The sequence below is a fragment of the Leiobunum rupestre genome, chromosome 2 (assembly GCF_980474605.1).
Source record: "Leiobunum rupestre chromosome 2, qqLeiRupe1.1.hap1, whole genome shotgun sequence".
NCBI lineage: Eukaryota > Metazoa > Arthropoda > Arachnida > Opiliones > Sclerosomatidae > Leiobunum > Leiobunum rupestre.
This window is the reverse complement of record NC_143385.1, coordinates 78,607,615-78,628,457: the sequence shown is the minus strand read 5'-3', so window position 1 is coordinate 78,628,457 and position 20,843 is coordinate 78,607,615. Positions and strand designations below refer to the sequence as shown.

General features: G+C 34.9%; 1 protein-coding gene and 1 non-coding gene across 4 annotated transcripts in view; both read right to left on the bottom strand.

The window, feature by feature from the left end:
- Nucleotides 1-3,766: 3,766 nt before the first annotated feature.
- On the bottom strand, nucleotides 3,767-3,848 carry TRNAL-UAG (transfer RNA leucine (anticodon UAG)). Its single transcript has one exon. It is a non-coding gene; the product is annotated as a tRNA-Leu (tRNA).
- Nucleotides 3,849-4,190: 342 nt separating this feature from the next.
- LOC149959101 (protein king tubby 1-like) overlaps nucleotides 4,191-20,843 on the bottom strand; it is a 140,796-nt gene continuing 124,143 nt past the window's right edge. For 2 of the 3 annotated variants that reach the window (XM_090166425.1, XM_090166428.1), the window contains 8 exons: nucleotides 15,009-15,202; nucleotides 14,711-14,947; nucleotides 14,516-14,628; nucleotides 12,784-12,913; nucleotides 10,805-10,903; nucleotides 8,680-8,767; nucleotides 5,674-5,757; nucleotides 4,191-4,640 (listed from right to left, as the gene is read on the bottom strand). In XM_090166425.1, coding sequence (XP_090022551.1) covers nucleotides 4,507-4,640; nucleotides 5,674-5,757; nucleotides 8,680-8,767; nucleotides 10,805-10,903; nucleotides 12,784-12,913; nucleotides 14,516-14,628; nucleotides 14,711-14,947; nucleotides 15,009-15,202 — 1,079 coding nt within the window. In that variant the 3' untranslated portion in view covers nucleotides 4,191-4,506. The remainder of the gene's footprint in view (nucleotides 4,641-5,673; nucleotides 5,758-8,679; nucleotides 8,768-10,804; nucleotides 10,904-12,783; nucleotides 12,914-14,515; nucleotides 14,629-14,710; nucleotides 14,948-15,008; nucleotides 15,203-20,843) is intronic. The other variant, XM_090166427.1, reaches the window with a different exon arrangement.

Here is a 20,843-nt window from a genome sequence, read left to right as displayed (position 1 = left end):
TTCGAGTGATGAGGTCTTGGAGACTATCAACTCTTTTAAGAAGGGCAAGGCTCCTGGTGAGGATCGTATCACCATCGAGCTCTTCAAGATATTTTTCTTAGCTTGCCCAGCGTTGTTTGTCAGGCTTTTCAACACTTGCCTCAGTATGGGATACTTCCCAAAACTTTGGAAGGTTGCTAAGTTAGTTTTTCTTTATAAAGAAGGCAGAGACAGGCAGGACGCTAAGGCCTACAGGCCAATCTCGCTTCTTCCGGTGGTAGGGAAGGTGCTTGATAAGCTGTTGTCAAGAAGGTTGTATTACTTTCTCCACAGCAACAAATTGCTTAGCGATAAGCAATTTGGGTTTAGACATAGTCGATCCACGACTCACTGTCTAACCAATATGGTGAACCAAATCAGGGATAACAAAGAAAATAATTGTCACACCAGTCTGATATCTCTAGATATCGAGGGTGCTTTTGACAATGTGTGGATTCCAGGAATCCTACACGGTTTAAGGAACTATAAGTGTCCGAAGAACATATATGAGACATATGTTAACTATCTGAAGGATAGAGTTGCAGTGGTGAGGGCAGGTAGTACCTGTGTACGGAGAGTACTGACCCGCGGCTGCCCTCAGGGTTCATGCAGTGGACCTCTGCTATTCAATGTGGTTATGGATAGCGCACTGAGGATTGAGTACCCAGAGGATTCTCTAATCCAAGCCTTCGCGGATGACTTGCAGTCATTATTTTGGGGCACGTCCAGGCGTGCTCTCGAAACCACGGGTAAGGTGATCGTGGATAAATTGACTAAGTGGAGCCAAGTCTATAAGCTGAGTTTTTCCATTAAAAAGTCGGCGGCTATCACCTTCGCCGCAAAATCCATAATGAAAAGGCTCCCAATCTATAAGATGGGAGCCGTCAACATTGCAAATGTTGACAAGTTGAAAGTTGTCGGTGTCACCATCGACAGCAAGCTTTCCTTTCTTCCTCATCTCGAGGAAGTAAGTGTCCGGGTGACGAAGCTGGTGCAAAGCATTGCTTGTTTTGCAAAGGTTGAGTGGGGCCTCGACCATAAAGCGTTAAGGACTATCTACAATGGGTGTATTGTGAGAGTAGTGGCTTACGCTTACGGTGCTTGGTGGAAGAGCACGCAAAATAGTGTGATGGTGAGGAAGTTGAGCTCAATTCAGAGAATTGCGGCCCTTCGTATTACTTGTGCTTACCGGACTGTCTCGAGCGATGCGCTGCGGATGCTTGCTGGTATTCAACCGTTAGACCTGGTGGTGAGTCAGGAAGCTGCTGTGTTCAGGTCCTTTTCTTTTAGGGAAGACAGTAAGCATTGTGGGGTGGAGTTACGTGGTGGTAACTACCTCTACCCAGGCGACCCATGGGAGGACCACCCAGCGGTCAGTAGCAGTATAAACATCACAGAGCAACTACCCAATGGCAATGGGATAGAGGTGTTTACTGACGGTTCGTTATCCGGTCGGGGTGCCGGAGTGGCATTTGCTGTGTACAGAGATGGTGTGGAGGTGTATAACGATGTCAGGTGGATGCGTTTTCTCTTGAGCTCTTAGCAATACATGAGGGTATTGGCTGGTTAAGGACGCATGGTCAACGTCCTGGTGATGGTGCAACGGTTTTTACAGATTGTCTTTTTGCTATAAAAGCAATAAGCAATCATACAAACAATCATGGCTTATGCCATGATATCCGTAGGGTATTAAAACGGATGGAGACTCAAGTCAACTTTACTTGGATAAAGTCGCACACTGGGTGTGCAGGGAATGAAAGGGCTGACTTTCTTGCAAAGTCAGCAACCGATCTTCCAGAGGAGAAGGAGATGAAGCCAACTAAGTTGGTGATTAAAAGGTGGCTCAAAGAGGTGACGACTCAAAGGTGGCAGGAGTCATGGGATGAGAGTGAGAAAGGAAAGGTAACTAAGAAGTACTTTCCTAAGGTCAATGGTAGCTTCAACACGAACTACTATTTGACGCAAATCCTAAGTGGACACGGTAAGTTCCCTCTTTACCTGTTCAACTTGGGTCATATTGCATCGCCCAAATGCAAATGCGGTGCTCGGGAAGCAGACTCAGAGCACTATGTTCGTAATTGTCCGAAAACGCACCATCTGTTAAGGAGACCAATCCATGAGAATGGACTCCATAATCTGGATAACGAAATGATCAACGATCTTGAACGCGTAATGCGTTATATCGTTGTGAATTTTGACGAACTCACGAGTGAGTCATGAGTAGGTGGTGCAGATATACGGGTGTATACTGTTTTGTGTACGTGTTTTAGGAAGCGTTTCCTATTTTGGTATACAGGTCGACGGCTCGGCCAGGACAAATGATGAGTAACCCCGGTAATGCTTTGGCGGTGCACGGGGTATATAAAAACAACAATCTGATGTATAAAAAATATCGTCTAAAGATGTAAATAGGTTTTTCACGCTCCCTTCTTAAAAGAAAACCTTCTGTAAAACCACACAATAACAGCGGCGGTAATCAAACCTGCGCCCCCGAAGAGACTCGTGCCTTAAACCAGGGCCTATAAACACACGGCCACACTGCCCTTTTAATATATATTTTATATAAAATATCGTCTTACTGACGTATATAGGTTTTCTACGCGCCCTCTTAAAAGCAAACCTTCTGTTAAAATAATAAAGACAGCGACGGGATTCAATACCGCGCCCCCGAAGAGACTGGTGCCTAAAACCAGCGCCTTAGACCACTAGGCCACACTGCCACGGTAATGTGGATTTCATATAAAATATCGTATAAATGTAAATAGATTTTCCACGCTCCCTACTTAAAAGAAAACCTTCTTTAAAACAACATAACGACAGCGGCGGTAGTCAAACCCACGCTCCCGAAGAGACTCGTGCCTAAAACCAACGCCTATAAACACACGGCCACACTGCCCTAGTAATATCAAAAGCAAATAGGGGGAGAAAGTCTGGCACTTGGGTCCCACCGCACGACGTCTTATTTGACGGGTAAAATTTTTGGGCTTCGGAAATGACTTCCCACTCGCCTCTTTACAGGGATACAAAGGTATCGGTTGTACTCCGCCACGATGAAAAATAGTTCTCTATTAAATACGTGAATATTAAACTTTTACTTTCGATAATTTGGTTAATTTAGTTCCTAAATAAAGTAGATATATGATAGAAACTAAAATGCGACCTTTTAAAAATAATAACACGACTTTTGAAAAGTAATATACCGTAACTTGAATAACGCTCACTTAAATCGTGGAGAGCGTGGCGCCATCTAAGAGCAGAGATCGGATCGACTAATTGGTAAATCTACGATGTTAAGGCCTAACAATTTGCAAGTTTAACTGAAATAATAGCTATAGCTATGAGCATTTTGTTTATTTTACAATTGATATAGTAATTATTAATTAAAATCAACCGTTATCGAAGGAAATAATGGTCAGCATTTTACAGAGAGACTATTTGAAATCGCTAGGCGGTGACATGGTTGCCAGGGAATAAAATTCAAAATTTTCATCTTGAACGCGGACCGGAATACCAAAAAGGCACTACTTCGCACGTAATGTGCTATCCTTATTGGTTAGAAATATCACTTGATCACTAGCTCTTTAAAAAGGGTGTCAAGAATGGTGGAAGGTAAAATCTGAAGGCAGTGATAGACATTCTCCCCCTATTTATTTTTGGAAATATATATTTTATATAAAATATCGCTTAAATGACGTATATATATTTTCCACGCGCCCTCTTAAAAGCAAAACTTATGTAAAAATAATAATGACAGCGGCGGGATTCGAACCCGCGCCCCCGAAGAGACTGGTGCCTAAAACCAGCGCCTTAGACCACTCGGCCACACTGCCACGGTATGAGATGTGTTATTTAAAATATCGTCTAAACATGTAAATAGGTTTCGCACGCTCCCTACTTAGAAGAAAACTTCTGTAAAACAACAGAATGACAGCGGCGGGATTCGAAGCCGCACCCTCGAAGAGACTGTTGCCTTCGTTGAATTGGTGTCTGTAAAATATCTACGAAATGCCGCGACGGGATTTGATTCTGCGCCCCTCGAAGTGACTGTTTCGTAAAACCAGCGCCCTACACTACTCGCCCACACTACCGTCGTTATGTTTGTTTTTCTATAAAATATAGTCAAAATGCGGTAAAAATGTGTTTACGTTTTCTGTAAGAAAGGATTTTGACAATTATATTTAGAGTAATTTATTTTATATTTTAGCTAATGTAATATATTTTTGAATTATATTATTACACGGAAATTGTGTACACGAACAAGATGAAAATGTGATAAAATAATTTCCATTAATAACGTTAGAGCCTTAATTCGACTTTCTAATATACCGAACATACATTTATTTTTTTGTATATGTCCTTTTGTATTTGTAGGTATGTAACAAAGTATACGGTGCAAGAAGAGCAATTTCTTAACTCTAAAGTTTTAACGTAATTATAATATATGTATATAACACAGCGTTTGTTTGGTAGTTAACAGCTGATAATCCTTCATTCGCAAGCCAACTTGCTGTCGAAACTCGAGAGAGCGATTGCGAACGCTTGCAGACAGCAAAGTGGGTATCCGTAGTCCATCGTAAACACATCCTCCGAAACTCGACCAAACTGCATCACGATGTAGTCAACTTATGAAACCAAGTTAAGTTATTATTTATAATAATATTGAATTAAAACTAGCTAACATCCTTGCATTCTAATGTTTTTCATATTCACCGCATTTGTACCAGCTTTGTATGAAGTCGTGTTCACACACCAGCTCTCATTGTGAGTTTATCTCAATTTTACTGTTCAAATCTGGTATTCAAACCGATTTCAACTAGATTCTAAGCGTTTGCCGTCACATAGTTGAGATCTAGACCTAATTTACTTCATATCCCGCGAACTTTCTCGGCAATCTTATAAGCATGAATGTATTCATTTCAACCATGACCCTTTCTGCCTTCTGGGGCTTAAGGTGCCTTTCTGCCAATGAGGAGACGTTTCCGGGATTGCGCGATTTAACCGGCGAAGAAAATGATTCGTGATACTTAGAAAAATACTAGCACTTCAACAAAATTACATGATAATCATAAATAAAGGAATGTGCTATTAATATTCTTGACTATTTTCGTTCAATCGAAACGATGCGTAATAAAATTATAGAAACTAAATTTCGCGCTAAGCCTTGGCACTAAAAGCTAGTCAAGTTTCAAAACGTTGCCGTTCGATACATTTTTTGAGTGTCGTGACCAACTTCATAATAACTAAGCCCCTCCAATCCTAGCGACTGGGGCTAGACTATCTAAATTAATGCAGTTCGATATTCATGGTTGAAATGAATACATTCATGTTATAAGTGATTATGTTGCATACGCTTTTATTTTAATTAGTTTCTACGCGGATTAAGTAACTAGCTTGGCTAAAGGATGTACCTCATTGGGTAGATATCCGAGTTTGTGTTTGTTTGTCATTCTAATTTTAACGTTAGACTACGCGGGAATATTTTTCAAGTGGCAATCGAAACTCATATCTTAAATTATTGTCGTGTTATGGTTCATCCATGAGCGAATTTAATTAGTTAATCCATAGTATCTGGTTTGTCCCCTAGTAACAACTTCATACAAAAGTGTGTTATCAAAACACAAACAAAGCAGTCTGTAGATTAAAATGTCAATGTACCATCATTATCGTGAACAATCTGAAAGTTTTTTACTGACGCCTGCGTCACTCTTCCATGGAAATTCAGTACATACGACTGTGTATCTACAAAATAAAATACAAAAACACTTAGAGATTTTCTATGAAATTTTAAAAAGGTGGTTATAATTTTATGATTAATGTTTATAAGTTGATCTACAAAAATTGAAGGACTATTTTTATTTTCTTAGATAATCTTAGAAGTTTATAGCAGCAGAGATGAACAAGAACTCGTATAAACGATAACCTGGTTTAATATATTAAAAAGGCAAGACCAAGTTACACGATTGAAAACTGATTAATTAGTGTCACACTAAAATGCAGTGTAGAGGGTATTTATAGCAGGTTGACCACTGAAAAACATCCAAATAATTATAGGAATATAGGAAATTCTACAGTCGATTTATAGGAGAGTATAGGAGTATTTTCTTTGATAATATAGGATTATATAGGAAAATTTGCATTAATAAAATTTAAATTTGTTTTAATATAAAAGGAACTTCTTTTAAGCAGACGACGATATTCTTAATTCCGTTCAGTGCAGTTCTTAGGAGAAGCAGTTTACATTTTATCTGCATGCACGATTTTGAAAAACCTTGACATTTTATCAAAGGGATTTAGTACATTGACCGTCATCTGTTTTACGAAAAGCGAACTAGGCACGCGGGAAATTCGAAAAAACCTCACGAAATAATAATAATATCTAATCATAGGAAAATATAGGAAAAATGGTTAAATTATAGGGAAATTAAGGAAAGCATTGAAGTATAGGAAAATGGTTAAATTAAAGGAAAATTAAGGAAAGCATTGAAGTATAGGAAAAATGGTTAAATTATAGGAATATTAAGGAAAGCATTGAAGTATAGGAAAATGGTTAAATTAAAGGAAAATTAAGGAAAGCATTGAAGCATAGGAAAAATGGTTAAATTATAGGAATATTAAGGAAAGCATTGAAGTATAGGAAAATGGTTAAACTAAAGGAAAATTAAGGAAAGCATTGAAGCATAGGAAAAATGGTTAAATTATAGGAATATTAAGGAAAGCATTGAAGTATAGCAAAATGGTTAAATTAAAGGAAAATTAAGGAAAGCATTGAAGCATAGGAAAAATGGTTAAATTAAAGGAAAATTAAGGAAAGCATTAAAGTATAGGAAAAGTTGTTAAATTATAGGAAAATTAAGGAAAGCATTGAAGCATAGGAAAAATGGTTAAATTAAAGGAAAATTAAGGAAAGCATTAAAGTATAGGAAAAGTGGTTAAATTATAGGAAAATTAAGGAAAGCATTGAAGTATAGGAAAAATGGTTAAATTATAGGAAAATTAAGGAAAGCATTGAAGTATAGGAAAAATTATTAAATTAAAGGAAAATTAAGGAAAGCATTGAAGTATATGAAAAATGGTTAAATTATAGGAAAATTAGGGAAAGCATTGAAATATAGGAAAAATTATAAAATAAAGGAAGAATGGTCACCCTGTTATAGTTGAACCCCAGCGGAATAAACATGTAAACCAAATTAAGAAAGATTAAATTAATGGGTTCCTTATTTCCCGCTGTGTTAAAGAATGATCTTTGTTGTATTTTCAAAGGTTCGGCGCTGCTTTTTGGGCGAGAATTTCCCGACCAATCGCATCAGGGGCCAAAATATATCAGGTCTATTACTTCGCTTAAAATTGTAAACTGTAAAATCATCCATTGATAAACCATATTTTACCAGTGAAATAGTTGTAGAATATCAATCTATGACGGTCTACAATGTTTTCTTCCCAAACGATTATTGAAATTAATTAGGTAGATGGTTCAAGAGGATACCATTAGCGAGATTTCACCTCGAAAAATAAGCTCATTTTCGCGGTATCTCATTGGATTGAAGCGAACCCCGGTGACGATTTCCCTCCCCCCCCCTCTCGTGCCAGGGGAACATTTGACCGTGATGTCCACGAATCGTCTCAGCATAGTCACTTTATAGGTTAAGCCAGCCATTTAAAACGTATAACGGGAACTTCTAGGAATTAAGAGATTCTGTACAATCAATTAATCTACAAGTTCCCCGTTCACGTTCTCAAGAGGGAGGCTTAACCACTTCATTATCCCTAAGTATAAATAAATAAATTTTTGATGATATTAGAGGGCTCAATCATTTTTCCACATTACGATGGTGACTATTCGCAACCGAAAACTATCGTGACGCCCCCTTTTTTTCACCATTGATAGATAGCTAGCGGCTCAAGCAGACGCTAAATTATTAGTTTTTTGGGGAAGTACAGCAGGATTGATCGATTTAAACGCACTCTCGCCAACTGAACTTTCTCACATAGGAAGCTTTTAGTTCTTTGATATAAAAGAAATGGCGATGGAGTCTATCGCGACGCGTGCTACGAGCTATTCCAATCTCACTTCAATCTTTATTGTGAAAGTCGAACCTTAGAGTAAAAGTATATGTGGGAAGGAATGAACTATACGCCCCAAAGAGTTAGAAATCAGTCCCTCCAGGGAGCTGAAAATCCTCTCTCCGCTACCTTTGGCTGTACAGCATAGTTAGAGAAACCTCCGCTACTCTCATTGCCGCTACTATCTCATAGAAAAAATTGAGAGAAAATAAGTAGTCCCGAACTCAACGCTAACACAAATTTTGAGCTTGCGAGAAGGCTCAGAATGCGTTTAAGTTACTTTGAAATACATCAAAATATATAAAAATGATTAAGAACACGATTGGTTTACATTTCAATCAATTAGAAATAAAAAGGATAATAAGTATAACTTATATAGTGTACAGTGAAAATTGGTTCATTTTACTTGATTGAGGTTTCTAAAGAATTTTTTCGATGCTCGATAGAGCGATATTAAAGGTCAACAGATTTTCAGGTAGCCCAACCCTTTCCCTCACAAAACATCTGCTTATGCATCCACACCCTCAAATGCAAACGATTGTGTTGCCCTTTAAGCAATGGGTGAGTGTCTCGCCTTTGACGACCAAGAATGATAATTACCATCGTTCCAGACGGGTGTCTTGTTGTGCAGCTGCAAGAGATTTTCCATGTTTCCTGTTTGCCACCTTTCAATCAGACGATCGTTCTCCTGCAAGAGAAAACACACGCAGACCGATTTATCAAATTTGTCACTTATCAAATTCTTTCACGGGTAAAGGCATAAGTACAATAATCGCCCAAACTTTACCGTGACCAATAGACGGTAAAATAAATTCCAACGGATTCCGGTTCTCAGAAGTTTTTTTGAATTGGGGGTAGGAAAAAAGAGGAACTTTTCGTGACAGCATGGCTGCCAGAATCACCGCTTCAATATTCACTAAAGAAATTCATGTCGTTTTTCCCGTCTATGATGATTTTTTTAAATTAAAGGGAATATAACCTGCTAAGCAATCTTTATGGAAGACTCCTTCAATTTTTCTAATTTCCCTGTACAGTGGCGCCAAACATTTTTAAAGCCAAAGGCAAGAGCGGCCAGACTGCAAACGTTCTGTTCCACACCAAATACCTGAGGTTATATTAAAGGGAATAGAACCTCAGGTATTCGGTGTGAACCTTTTTTGGATCAGTGTTATCACGATCTGTGTAAGTAAGAACTAAATACGATAACACTGACTACTACTTTCATTTCCTTATACTTCTCAAAAGGGAAGATTTGACTGTAGCGCCATCCAGAGGCATACCGACCGGGTTCAGGAGTTACATTTTGAACCGTGTGCCAATCTGTCTTTCAATGTAAAAGCTGTTTATAATTTTTTTATGAAAATGGGGGGGGGGATTTTGAACATTTTGAAACAGGCGCCATATATCCTCGGTACGCCACTGGCGCCATATGGAAATGTAAATGTACGATATTTTCCCCACGCTCTGTTTGAAGGTTCAAAAATGTGTCTATATATTTTTAATTTCCATCGCATTTAAAATTATGAAAATAATACTAATAATAAGTAACATAATACCAATATGTATGACAATTATCAAGAATTACCACCGAACTGTCTTTCAGAGCCATAATGTATTGGGCAAACCACCTTCAGCACAGAGCCCCCTAGGGTCTAAATGTGCCAAACGCTTCATATACAACTACCACAAGTAACTTAATGACACCATTAGGAAAAATTATAACCGAACTGATTTTCAGAGTGATTGCGCAATCATGATTTAATTCAGCACAGAGCCCCCTAATGTCTAAAATATGCTACCACCAAGGACGATAATATTATACTCAGTTGGGTTGCTAGTTCGAGCCGGAACTGAGCAAAAGTGTCTGTGTCCATAATAGGTTCGCTAAGAAAATTAGCATTAAAGGGAATATAACCTGCAAAGCAATCTTTATGGAAGACCCCTTCAATTTTTCTACTTCCCCTGTACAGTGGCGCCAAACATTTTTAAAACCAAAGGCAAGAACGGCCAGAGCTGCAAACGTTGGTGTTCCACAACAAATACCTGAGGTTATATTCCCTTTAAAACAAAAGGAAGTGTCTTACTTATAGAGTTGTTAAATTTCTTATGATACAGATATATTCTATTCGGGGAACCTAACTATATTTATACTGAGAATTACAGTATTTGTTTTCAAAATTTAACATCTTAAAAAATAATCGTAAAACCAGCCTCTGCTTATAGCAAGTGGCAACTCCACGTGAATAGATGTCGCTAGTGTCGAAATCAAAAAGGCGGTACTTAAAGGTACCCCTCGCGTTGATTGGATCTTTTGTAAATTGGCCAATAACATCAATTATAAACAATATTTTCACATCGGATATTAACTTAAGGTTAAAGTCCAATAAATAGAGTATAAGTTGTCTAACTACAATACTCTACAAAGGCTCTCTGACTACGTTATCATTTGGCTATTTTGAATTTTAGTTTTCTTTGCCATAAATAGATGGCACCACGCTATCCAGTAAAGTCGCGTTTTTCGAAGAATCAGATAGATTCATGGCCATTTCTAATAACAGGGGCATTTCATAATACAGGTGGCAATGGTAGAGCCACTTGCTTTAAATTTCCAAAATTTAATGAGATCATGGACACTGTATGGCGAGATCCAATTTGGACATTGCGCAATGTGCAAAATATTGATTGTCAGTGCGAAACATAATAATATATTGAAAATGAAGCTTACGTTGATAGGTTTTACGTCGACTCGTTTGTTTTCTGTCGTCATAGCTGGAAGGATGACTGTCATTTTACGAGGGCCTTTAAAGCCTAACACGTTAGTTTCCTGTTTGAAAAGATATTAACAGTTAGGAAATAAATCTGCTTCCCACCAACTACGCTCACACGGATATAAACCAGGGTACACGAATCTTGAAAAAAATAGTGGACGATACCACTATTTTGGCGCTAAGAAAACGCCATCTACATCTAGCGAGTTTCATTCATTTGAATATATAAAAATTAATTAAAACTAATAATTTAATTGATTTAATTAAAACTAATAATTTAATTGATTTAATTAAGACTAATAATTTAATTGATTTCATTAAAACTAATAATTTAATTGATTTAATTAAAACTAATAATTTAATTGATTTAATTAAAACTAATAATTTAATTGATTTAATTAAAACTAATAATTTAATTGATTTAATTAAAACTAAAAAATTAAATTGATTTAATTAAAACTAATAATTTAATTGATTTAATTAAAACTAATAATTTAATTGATTTAATTAAAACTAATAATTTAATTGATTTAATTAAAACTAATAATTTAATTGATGTTATTAAACTAATAATTTAATTGATTTAATTAAAACTAATAATTTAATTGATTTAATTAAAACTAATAATTTAATTGATGTTATTAAACTAATAATTTAATTGATGGTATTAAACTAATAATTTAATTGATTTAATTAAACTAATAATTTAATTGGTGTTATTAAACTAATAATTTAATTGATTTAATTAATCTAATAATTTAATTGATGTTATTTAATTAATAATTTAATTTATGTTATTTAATTAATAATTTAATTTATGTTATTTAACTAATAATTAATTGTTGTAATTGAACTAATAATTTAACAGATTTAATTGAACTAATAATTAATTGTTGTAATTGAACTAATAATTTAACAGATTTAATTGAACTAATAATTTAATTGATGTAATTATACTAATAATTTAATTGATGTAATTATACTAATAATTTAATTGATGTAATTAAACTAATAAATAAATTGATGTAATTAAACTAATAAATAAATTGATGTAATTAAACTTATAATTTAATTGATTTAATTAAACAAAAATATCTTATTATAATACAATTTTAGTTATTATCTTAATTATAATACAATTTTAGTTATTATCTTAATTATAATACAATTTCAGTTTTTATCTTATTTATAATACAATTATAATTATATTAATTTTAATATAATTCCTAACCTAATTTATCTAGTTTAATTTAATTCTTAATTATAGTTTAATATTTCGAATAAAAGTTATTTAAAATTAGGGCTATCTTTACTAAATATAATTAACCGAGATGGCATTCCCGTGCAATAACAATAAAAGAGGCGGATTTGGGTAAAGCTTATCCGACTAATAAGGAACCATCCCAAAGCTTCCGTAGAGCAACCTCCTAAATTTTAAATTAGAGGCTCATTCACACTATCCAACTTTACTCAGCTGACACCCTTTGTTTATTTACGATCAAAAAATTACCTAATTAAGCAATTTTCTTTTATTCATCAGACTCCATATTTACAATCACTCAAAACAATAAATTTAACCAGCCACAATATTGAGCCAAAGCCAACATTCCCAAATCAGAAAAACAAGCAGACAGCTTCTACCTAAATTTCGTTTCTCTGATTGGTTAATGCTTCTAACGTTCGAATTAAACTACACGACAAAACGCATCCAACAACAAGTTGACGAGTTGGATAGTATGAACGCGAAAGCTGACCTGACTAGTCTTGCTGACTAGTCAGACAGACATAGTCAAGAGACTAAAGTTGGAAAGTGTGAATGCGGCTTAACCCTGGCACTATGAAAACGTTTTTGGCATCGTGTGAACGTAACTAAAGTCATGGTCGCCTGCTGGTTCAGAAGTAAAATACAGCGTACATTCTCGACGAAGAAACTTACGTATATCACAGCCGCAATTTCGCTTCGAGCGTTTGACTTGTCTTCGGAGGACGACGACAGGATGGAGCCGGCTTTCTTCGGACTCACGCCATTATCATATATTGTAAACTCTGTCCCCAACAAATTCGACCTGTTCAAAATATTGCTCCATTTTAAAAAATATAACTTAACACTATTTACTACCTGGATTTGACAAAAAAAATGTATTTATTTCTACTGAGGGAGTTTGACGATGTTGAGACAATTTTTAAAGTTGAAAACAAATCCCTAGTACTGGGTAAAAACTCGAAATAGTTTCTTCCGCCTTGAAATTGCAATTCCCCTGAGTTCCTCGGTTCACCATTTTCATAAAACTTGTTGAGGTTAACGGCAATAGTAAGTGTAGTGAGCTATTGGCTCGAGTCACCCGGCCATCTGGTTTAAAGACATAAAAAGTCGCTAGAAGCTAGGAGCAACAAACACAGCATCTCACACGAGGAGAACGCAACCCGTCAAAAAACGAACATTTTCTTGTGTACAGTTTTCATTAGTTAGACGCTTTAGCGCCTGCTGCCGTCGGAAGGGGAAAATTCCTAAATTGTCTTCCCCCTTTCCGAAAAACTTTCAGGCTCGTCCAATGAAATTTGTACACAACACTGCGTTATCGTGTTTAAAGGCTAGCCGCGTTCTCCTTGTGTGGTGCTGCTGTGTTTGTTGCTCTTAGCTAGACGACTTGGTGGTGCCTTGGGTAATCGCTTAACTCCTTCATGAGTAAGTTCCTTTCCGCTAAACAAAATCCAATCAGCTCGGTATCTCACTGGTTTGTAAGGCTAAAGTTGATAGCACGCGCGTCCATGTTTTTCTTTCAGGAGGCGCGTGCGAAATTGAACGAGCACTTTTAAGTGAAATATTGAACAGCGCGAGCTTTAAAATATCACGCTTTAATTCTATTACACTCTCTATATTACAACGTGTTTTTAATTTTATTTAGATATTAGATCAGTCCTCGCCCAACTGCTTAATCAGGGCTGAGATCTGTGTAAAGGTCACGCCAACGGTGGGATATTAGCGAATAGGGACAGAACACCCGTGGCGGAAGTATGACCACCACCCGTTGGGGAATTAGTGATCGTCCTCACAAGGCCCGCCAAATAATCTGCCTCCCAGACACGTGGGATTACAGGACAACTAGCTCTGTGTTATATCTTCTAGGCCAATTGCTTGACAGGTTTTATTATGGCATCCATTTTGGAGAACCAATGAGATATCGGGTTGATTTGGTTTTTAGGGGGAAGAAGCTTACTATAAGGGGCATAAGTAACTTTATAAATTGTCTCAACCATGGTCGTTATCTCGAGAAATATATAAATACGTACTTAGTGTGGTATATAGAATAAGTAACATTAGAAAGCCAATAATTTGTAAAAGTTAAAAAGTTTCCACTTATCAGAAAAATATTTCAGCCTATTGGGTCTTTTCTGTCAGAAATATAGTCAGTTTCAACAACTTAATGTAAATGCGTAAATGCTTAGGGGATTATTTCAAGATATAGAAAAGAATTTGATTTAAAAGGTAAGTGAAAATATGTTAAATCACATAAATTAGTACTATTAAAAACTTGAAATAAAAACAGATGGCGCAAATATTCGCTTGCCCAGACGATAAAAAGTGCAGTCGGGGAGAGAGTTAGAAATTTGCGTTTACACGTTATCATGAGTTTCTGAAACTGTCTAATGTTTCTCGTAGTTGTTACCTGACTTTGCCAACATAGGCATCGCCTCCACGAGAAAGGTCAGTGGGATCCACAGAGATCAAGTAGTTTGAAGTGGCACTCTTCTTTCGCTTCCTGGACGCCAATAGGAACACCTTTTCACGCGACAATTAATTAGTTGCCATAACATAAAGAAGAACAAATGAAGTAAGAGCCCCGTGAAAGAACTGCGGTTACTTTTTTGCCATCGGCTTTTTCCAAGTGTAAGTAGTAGGTGGGGTAAAGGCCTCTGTCGACGCCTTTCTTGTCCCTGGTGATTCGACAACGCACAGTCTGACCCTGAAGGCAGGGCGTCGTGATGAACTCTGGAATGTTTTCTATTAGGTCCTCTAGTGGTCCGGCTGGAGAAGCGCCTCCGCTTTGGGATTTGTCGTCGGGTTCGCTGAGTGCCATCACCCCGGACGAATCTCTGATCTGAAATGACACCATTCTCGCGTAAATTCTTTGGCGTCGGAAATAAGACTCAGTTAAGTACCTGCACCATTTGGTTCGAAGGTTGATTGTTGGTGGTTTTTAGTCTATTGTTGACCACAGGGTCGTTTTCCACCTTTTGCAGAAGGACGCCGTTTTTCAGAGGTCTGCTTTCAGAATCCTCGACCGTCGGTCCCTCTTCGAAATTCAGACGAGTTGACATCTTCAGACCTTCTAATTTCCTCTCCAAATTAAGACCTAATATTTCACAAAACAAAAAAATGAGACCACTAGCCTCAAAATTACAACTGATAAGCGTATAGTGTTAGCCCAAAACATATTTTAAGACGGAGTTTAGATATAAGGTAAAATTAAGAAAATGTAACGTCTACAGCATTTCGGTCACCCTGCCCAAATTGTCCGCTTCCTCTTATGAACTTTGATATTTTCGACGCAACTTAGTGGTATGTTGCATGGGTATGTTTGTATCACGATTAAATAGGGGGAGTAGGCATTTTCAGCTTCAGAGAATCTGGTTACACATAATCCTCCAATGGGTTGGGAATCTTTAACCCCCCCCCCCGGCCATATGCCCGAGTTACCAATAACATATACATGTAGCACCCACGGGGACACGACTTCATATCTCGGTTGATCCCTTCCTACAAGTAACGGTGCGAGGGACAGATAATGGCTAATGCTAAAGACAGTAACAATGAGACTACGCTATCATCTTTTGATCTTAGTACCATTTTTTCCCCCATACTAACGTCGTGAGGAATCATATCCCTTCCTACCAGTAAGGTGCGAGGGGGTGCTAATAGCCAATGTTTGGGCCCTTGATTTCTCAGCGACCACTTAGGCGACAAATATGAACGATACGTCCATGAATGGGATGAGAAAATCTATATCAGGCACGATACCCGTTTGGGCCATTGATTTCTCAGCAACTACTGTTACTTCAAAAATTAACAATACATCCATGAATGGGATATAAAAATCTATCCCGGGCACGATACTCGCTTGGGCTCTCTTGGGCCCGTATTTTGGGCCATTAATTTCTCAGCGACCAGTCCATGAATGGGATTTAAAAATCTATCTCAAGCACGATACTCGCTTGGGCCCTCTTCTGCCCGTATTTTTGGGCCATTAATTTCTCAGCGACCAGTCCATTAATGGGATATGAAAATCAATCTCAGGCACGATACCCGTTTGGGCCATTGATTTCTCAGCGACTACTGATACTTCAAAAATGAACGATACATCCATGAATGGGATATAAAATCTTTTTCAGGCACGATATTCGCTTCGGCCCTCTTTGGCCCGTATATTTGGGCCATTAATTTTTCAGCGACCACTGAGGCTACAAATATGAACGATACGTCCATGAATGGGATATGAATATCTATCTCAGGCACGATATCCGTTTGTGCCCTCGGGGACCTTATCTTTGGGCCGTTAATTTTTCAGCAAATGTTGAGGTCACAATTACGATAATAAAGGGCAGGGGTGAGGCTGTTATTATGGCTTGTGTCATCTTGTTATTACTTTTTAAGATACAATTTGTGATTTATATTTAAATATTGATTGTAATCTGTCAACCCTAGTTTTCATTCTCCGAATATATTGATATCGTCTTATGGCTATAGGTCGAGACGGTCTGCGGCCATTCTGGTCGGTAATCTATTCTCGTAATTAAATCATATGTTATTGCGAAATAACATAATAGTAATTATTTTAAAATGAAAAAACGTAGAATACTGTTTCAGGTCCGAGAGTACGAATTTTAAAGTACATTCAAAGAAAACGGATCAACATAAAATGATATAAATAAATTTGTAATTTAGTATTAAACTAAAATTCACAATTTAATAATTTTAAGTACAATTAGTAATATTAATTCTTCAATAATTTTTATATTATACCATTTAATAATTTAGAAATTTACTAAAATTCGAAATATTGTAGAAAATTGGTAGTTTAATGAAATTTTTAAGTACGTATAATTTAGGTACCTCTACAGCAGGGTTTGCCATCTATTTCGTCAGACATGCGTGGCGTATATTACCAGAGGGAGGGGCACAGGGGTAGTACATACAAATATTATTAATTTGTTTACTTATTTTTCAATGATGTGCCCCCCCCCCGAAACCAAATCCTGGCTACGCCACTGCATACAGCTTAACTGCAGGGTTGAATAAGGGGACAAAGTGGGCAATTTCCCCCGGGGCACCTCGAAATAGGCGCGCAAAAGCAATCAATAAATTTTGCGTGCGGGATTCTGAATCTCAAAGATATTTCAAAAATTAGAAACTGATTTAGAAATTTCAGAGCATGATTTTCGTGTGGATTTCTGATTTCTAGGCGGATTTTGGGGTTTTGAAACTGATTTTCGCCCAGATTTCGGCACTTTCAAATTTATTTCAAGATTTATATAATAATTTGTCTCTAGAGTATACGGCTTTTTTTCGGATGTCAGAACCATCGTCAAAATAACATTTTAGAAACCAAAACTAAATTAAATTATTGAAACGTAATGAATGCTCTATAGCATTCAGAATATTTAAAGTTGATTTCAAGATTTCTAAAATCGTTATTCTTTCGAGTGTACGAGATAAGTACGAATGTCGGACCCCTCGCTAGCAGCTCTTTGACTCGAGCATAAACGGTATGTTACGTTTTAACTTTTGCGTTCTGAGCTAACTTGGGGGCGCTCACTGAGATACTGACCCCAAGCGAAACTTGGCTTATTCCGGCCTGCTTAGCCGAGAAAAAACTATCATGATCCGGGTTAATGATCTGCCTATCGCCGAGACCGGAATTCTTTCGCTTATAATGAAATTAAGAGTTCCTCATTAATAAAAGCGCCGATCCGGATATTTCAAGAATTTTTTTGTACCTTAATTGATTGGCCCGCAATGCTGCGCAATACCCCTATATAATAATTTTTGAAAGTTCCTTTATGGTATTTTTAGTTAATATAATTTTCAATTTAAAAAACACAATTGAAGGTGGAGATCGAGAAGTAGTAGTTTTTATTGTAATTTTTTAATGCACTATCAAGAACATATTTTGAAGGTCATAATCTCCATTTTGAAGGTCGAGAAAATCTTTTTGAAGGTCATAAACCCCATTTTGAAGGTCGAGAAAATCATTTTGAAGGTCATAATCTCAATTTTGAAGGTCGAAAAATCATTTTGAAGGTCAATCTCCATTTTCAAGGTCAAAATCTCTTTATAATAAGGATCATCAATTTAGACACCACAGCATTAAAAGGTTAGAGAGATAGGTAACTATTTACCAAGAGATAGTTATCATATACTTATTATCATGAGCTACAACAACCTGTAACAACGCGTAACTACGTGCTCTGTGAACATAACATTAACATGAACTACGTCTTTGGCCTTTCCCGTCAATAGAATAAAACATACAACTGTAGCCGACATGTACCGTTGTTCGCGACGTAGCGGTACCTGTATAGTCTCCCAATCAAAATTAATGTTTACATTTATATTTCACCTAAAGTTTTATTATAACACCCGCAGACAGGGCCGTAACCAGGAGGGGGGGGGGGGCGGTTGGACCGTGCCCACCCTGAGCCGTATGGTTGTATGTACAATTTTTTTTTTTATTTGTTTCCATTGCGTGCCCCCCCTGAAATCAAATCCTGGTTACGGTGCTGCCTGCAGATAATTCTTATTAAACCATAGTCAATTCTCAAAGTCCTTTTTATTATCATTATTCATTTAATTCAATCAGTAAGTACTTACATTACATTGACATTCACTCCATCGTTGGGTTAGAAAATATTGGAGCTTGACAGTACTCGTAAACTACAGCGTACGGTACTTGGAAAAAGTGAAAGCGAAAATTCGCGGCAGAGCGAATCAGATACTCTAACAGCTGCTGCTCAACGAACGAATAGTTGTACTTGTACGTCTCGTATACGATAATACCATATCAATAGTAGTATTTCTATGTAAAGTATCTCAGGTTGCGGAACCCAAAACGTAAATGTTTCCAGTTTATTTATCGTTCATGACTCCAGGCGGGTAAAGCTTTTTGCTAATAGAAGTATTTTTCAAACCGTTGGGCAGGCGTATAAGTAATTTATGTAAATATGAATTAAAAACTATTAAACAATGAAAATGGTAATAAAGAGGGAATAGACCATGTGAAGCCACCTTCTGGAAAACGTGAACAGGCAAATTGTAGCGGCGCTCTACGTCTACTAAATATAAAATTTCTCTCAAATTTATATCTTCATGTTTTTCAACTTATTAAACTGCTTTTGTAATTTACCTTTGATATCATATGTATAATACCATACAAATAATATCATATGTTTGATGTCACATAAATAATTTATTATTATAATACCATATAAATGATATATGTATAATACCATACAACTGATATCATGTTTGATATATGTGGTTTATTATTATAATATCATAAAAATGATATATGTATAATACAATAAAAATGATATACGTATAATAACATTAAATGATGTATGTTTAATACCATCGAATTTATATATGTATAATACCATATAAATATGAAAAATATTAAAATGAAACTACAAATATGAAAAATTTTAAAATATAAAAAAATAAATATGAAAAACATTAAAATACAAATATGAAAAACATGAAAATATAAATATGAAAAATATTAAAATATAAATATTAAAAACATGAAAATAAAAATATGAAAAATATTAATATAAATAAATATGAAAAATATTAATATAAATAAATATGAAAAATATTAATATAAATAAATATGAAAAATATTAATATAAATAAATATGAAAAAAATATTAATATAAATAAATATGAAAAATATTAATATAAATAAATATGAAAAATATTAATATAAATAAATATGAAAAATATTAATATAAATAAATATGAAAAATATTAAATTCAATTATGAAAAATATTAAATTCAATTATGAAAAATATTAAATTCAATTATGAAAAATATTAAATTCAATTATGAAAAATATTAAATTCAATTATGAAAAATATTAAATTCAATTATGAAAAATATTAAATTCAATTATGAAAAATATTAAAATACAAGTATTTAAAATATTAAAATACAAGTATTTAAAATATTAAAATACAAGTATTTAAAATATTAAAATATAAATAATAAAAATTAATATTAAAATGGATAATTAATATTAAAATGGATAATTAATATTAAAATGGATAATTAATATTAAAATGGATAATTAATATTAAAATGGATAATTAATATTAAAATGGATAATTAATATTAAAATGGATAATTAATATTAAAATGGATAATTAATATTAAAATCGATAATTAATATTAAAATGGATAATTAATATTAAAATGGATAATTAATATTAAAATGGATAATTCATATTAAAATGGATAATTAATATTAAAATGGATATTTTACGTTGAAATTGATATTTAATGTTAAAATGGATATTTAATGTTAAAATGGTTATTAATGTTAAAATGGTTATTAATGTTAAAATGGTTATTAATGTTAAAATGGTTATTAATGTTAAAATGGTTATTAATGTTAAAATTGTTATTAATGTTAAAATTGTTATTAATGTTAAAATGGATATTTAATGTTAAAATGGTGATTAATGTTAAAATGGTGATTAATGTTAAAATGGTTATTAATGTTAAATGGATATTAATGTTAAATGGATATTAATGTTAAAATGGTTATTAATATTAAAAATATTGAAATATTAATATTAAAAATATTGAAATATTAATATTAAAAATATTGAAATATTAATATTAAAAATATTGAAATATTAATATTAAAAATATTGAATTATTAATATTAAAAATATTGAAATATTAATATTAAAAATATTGAAATATTAATATTAAA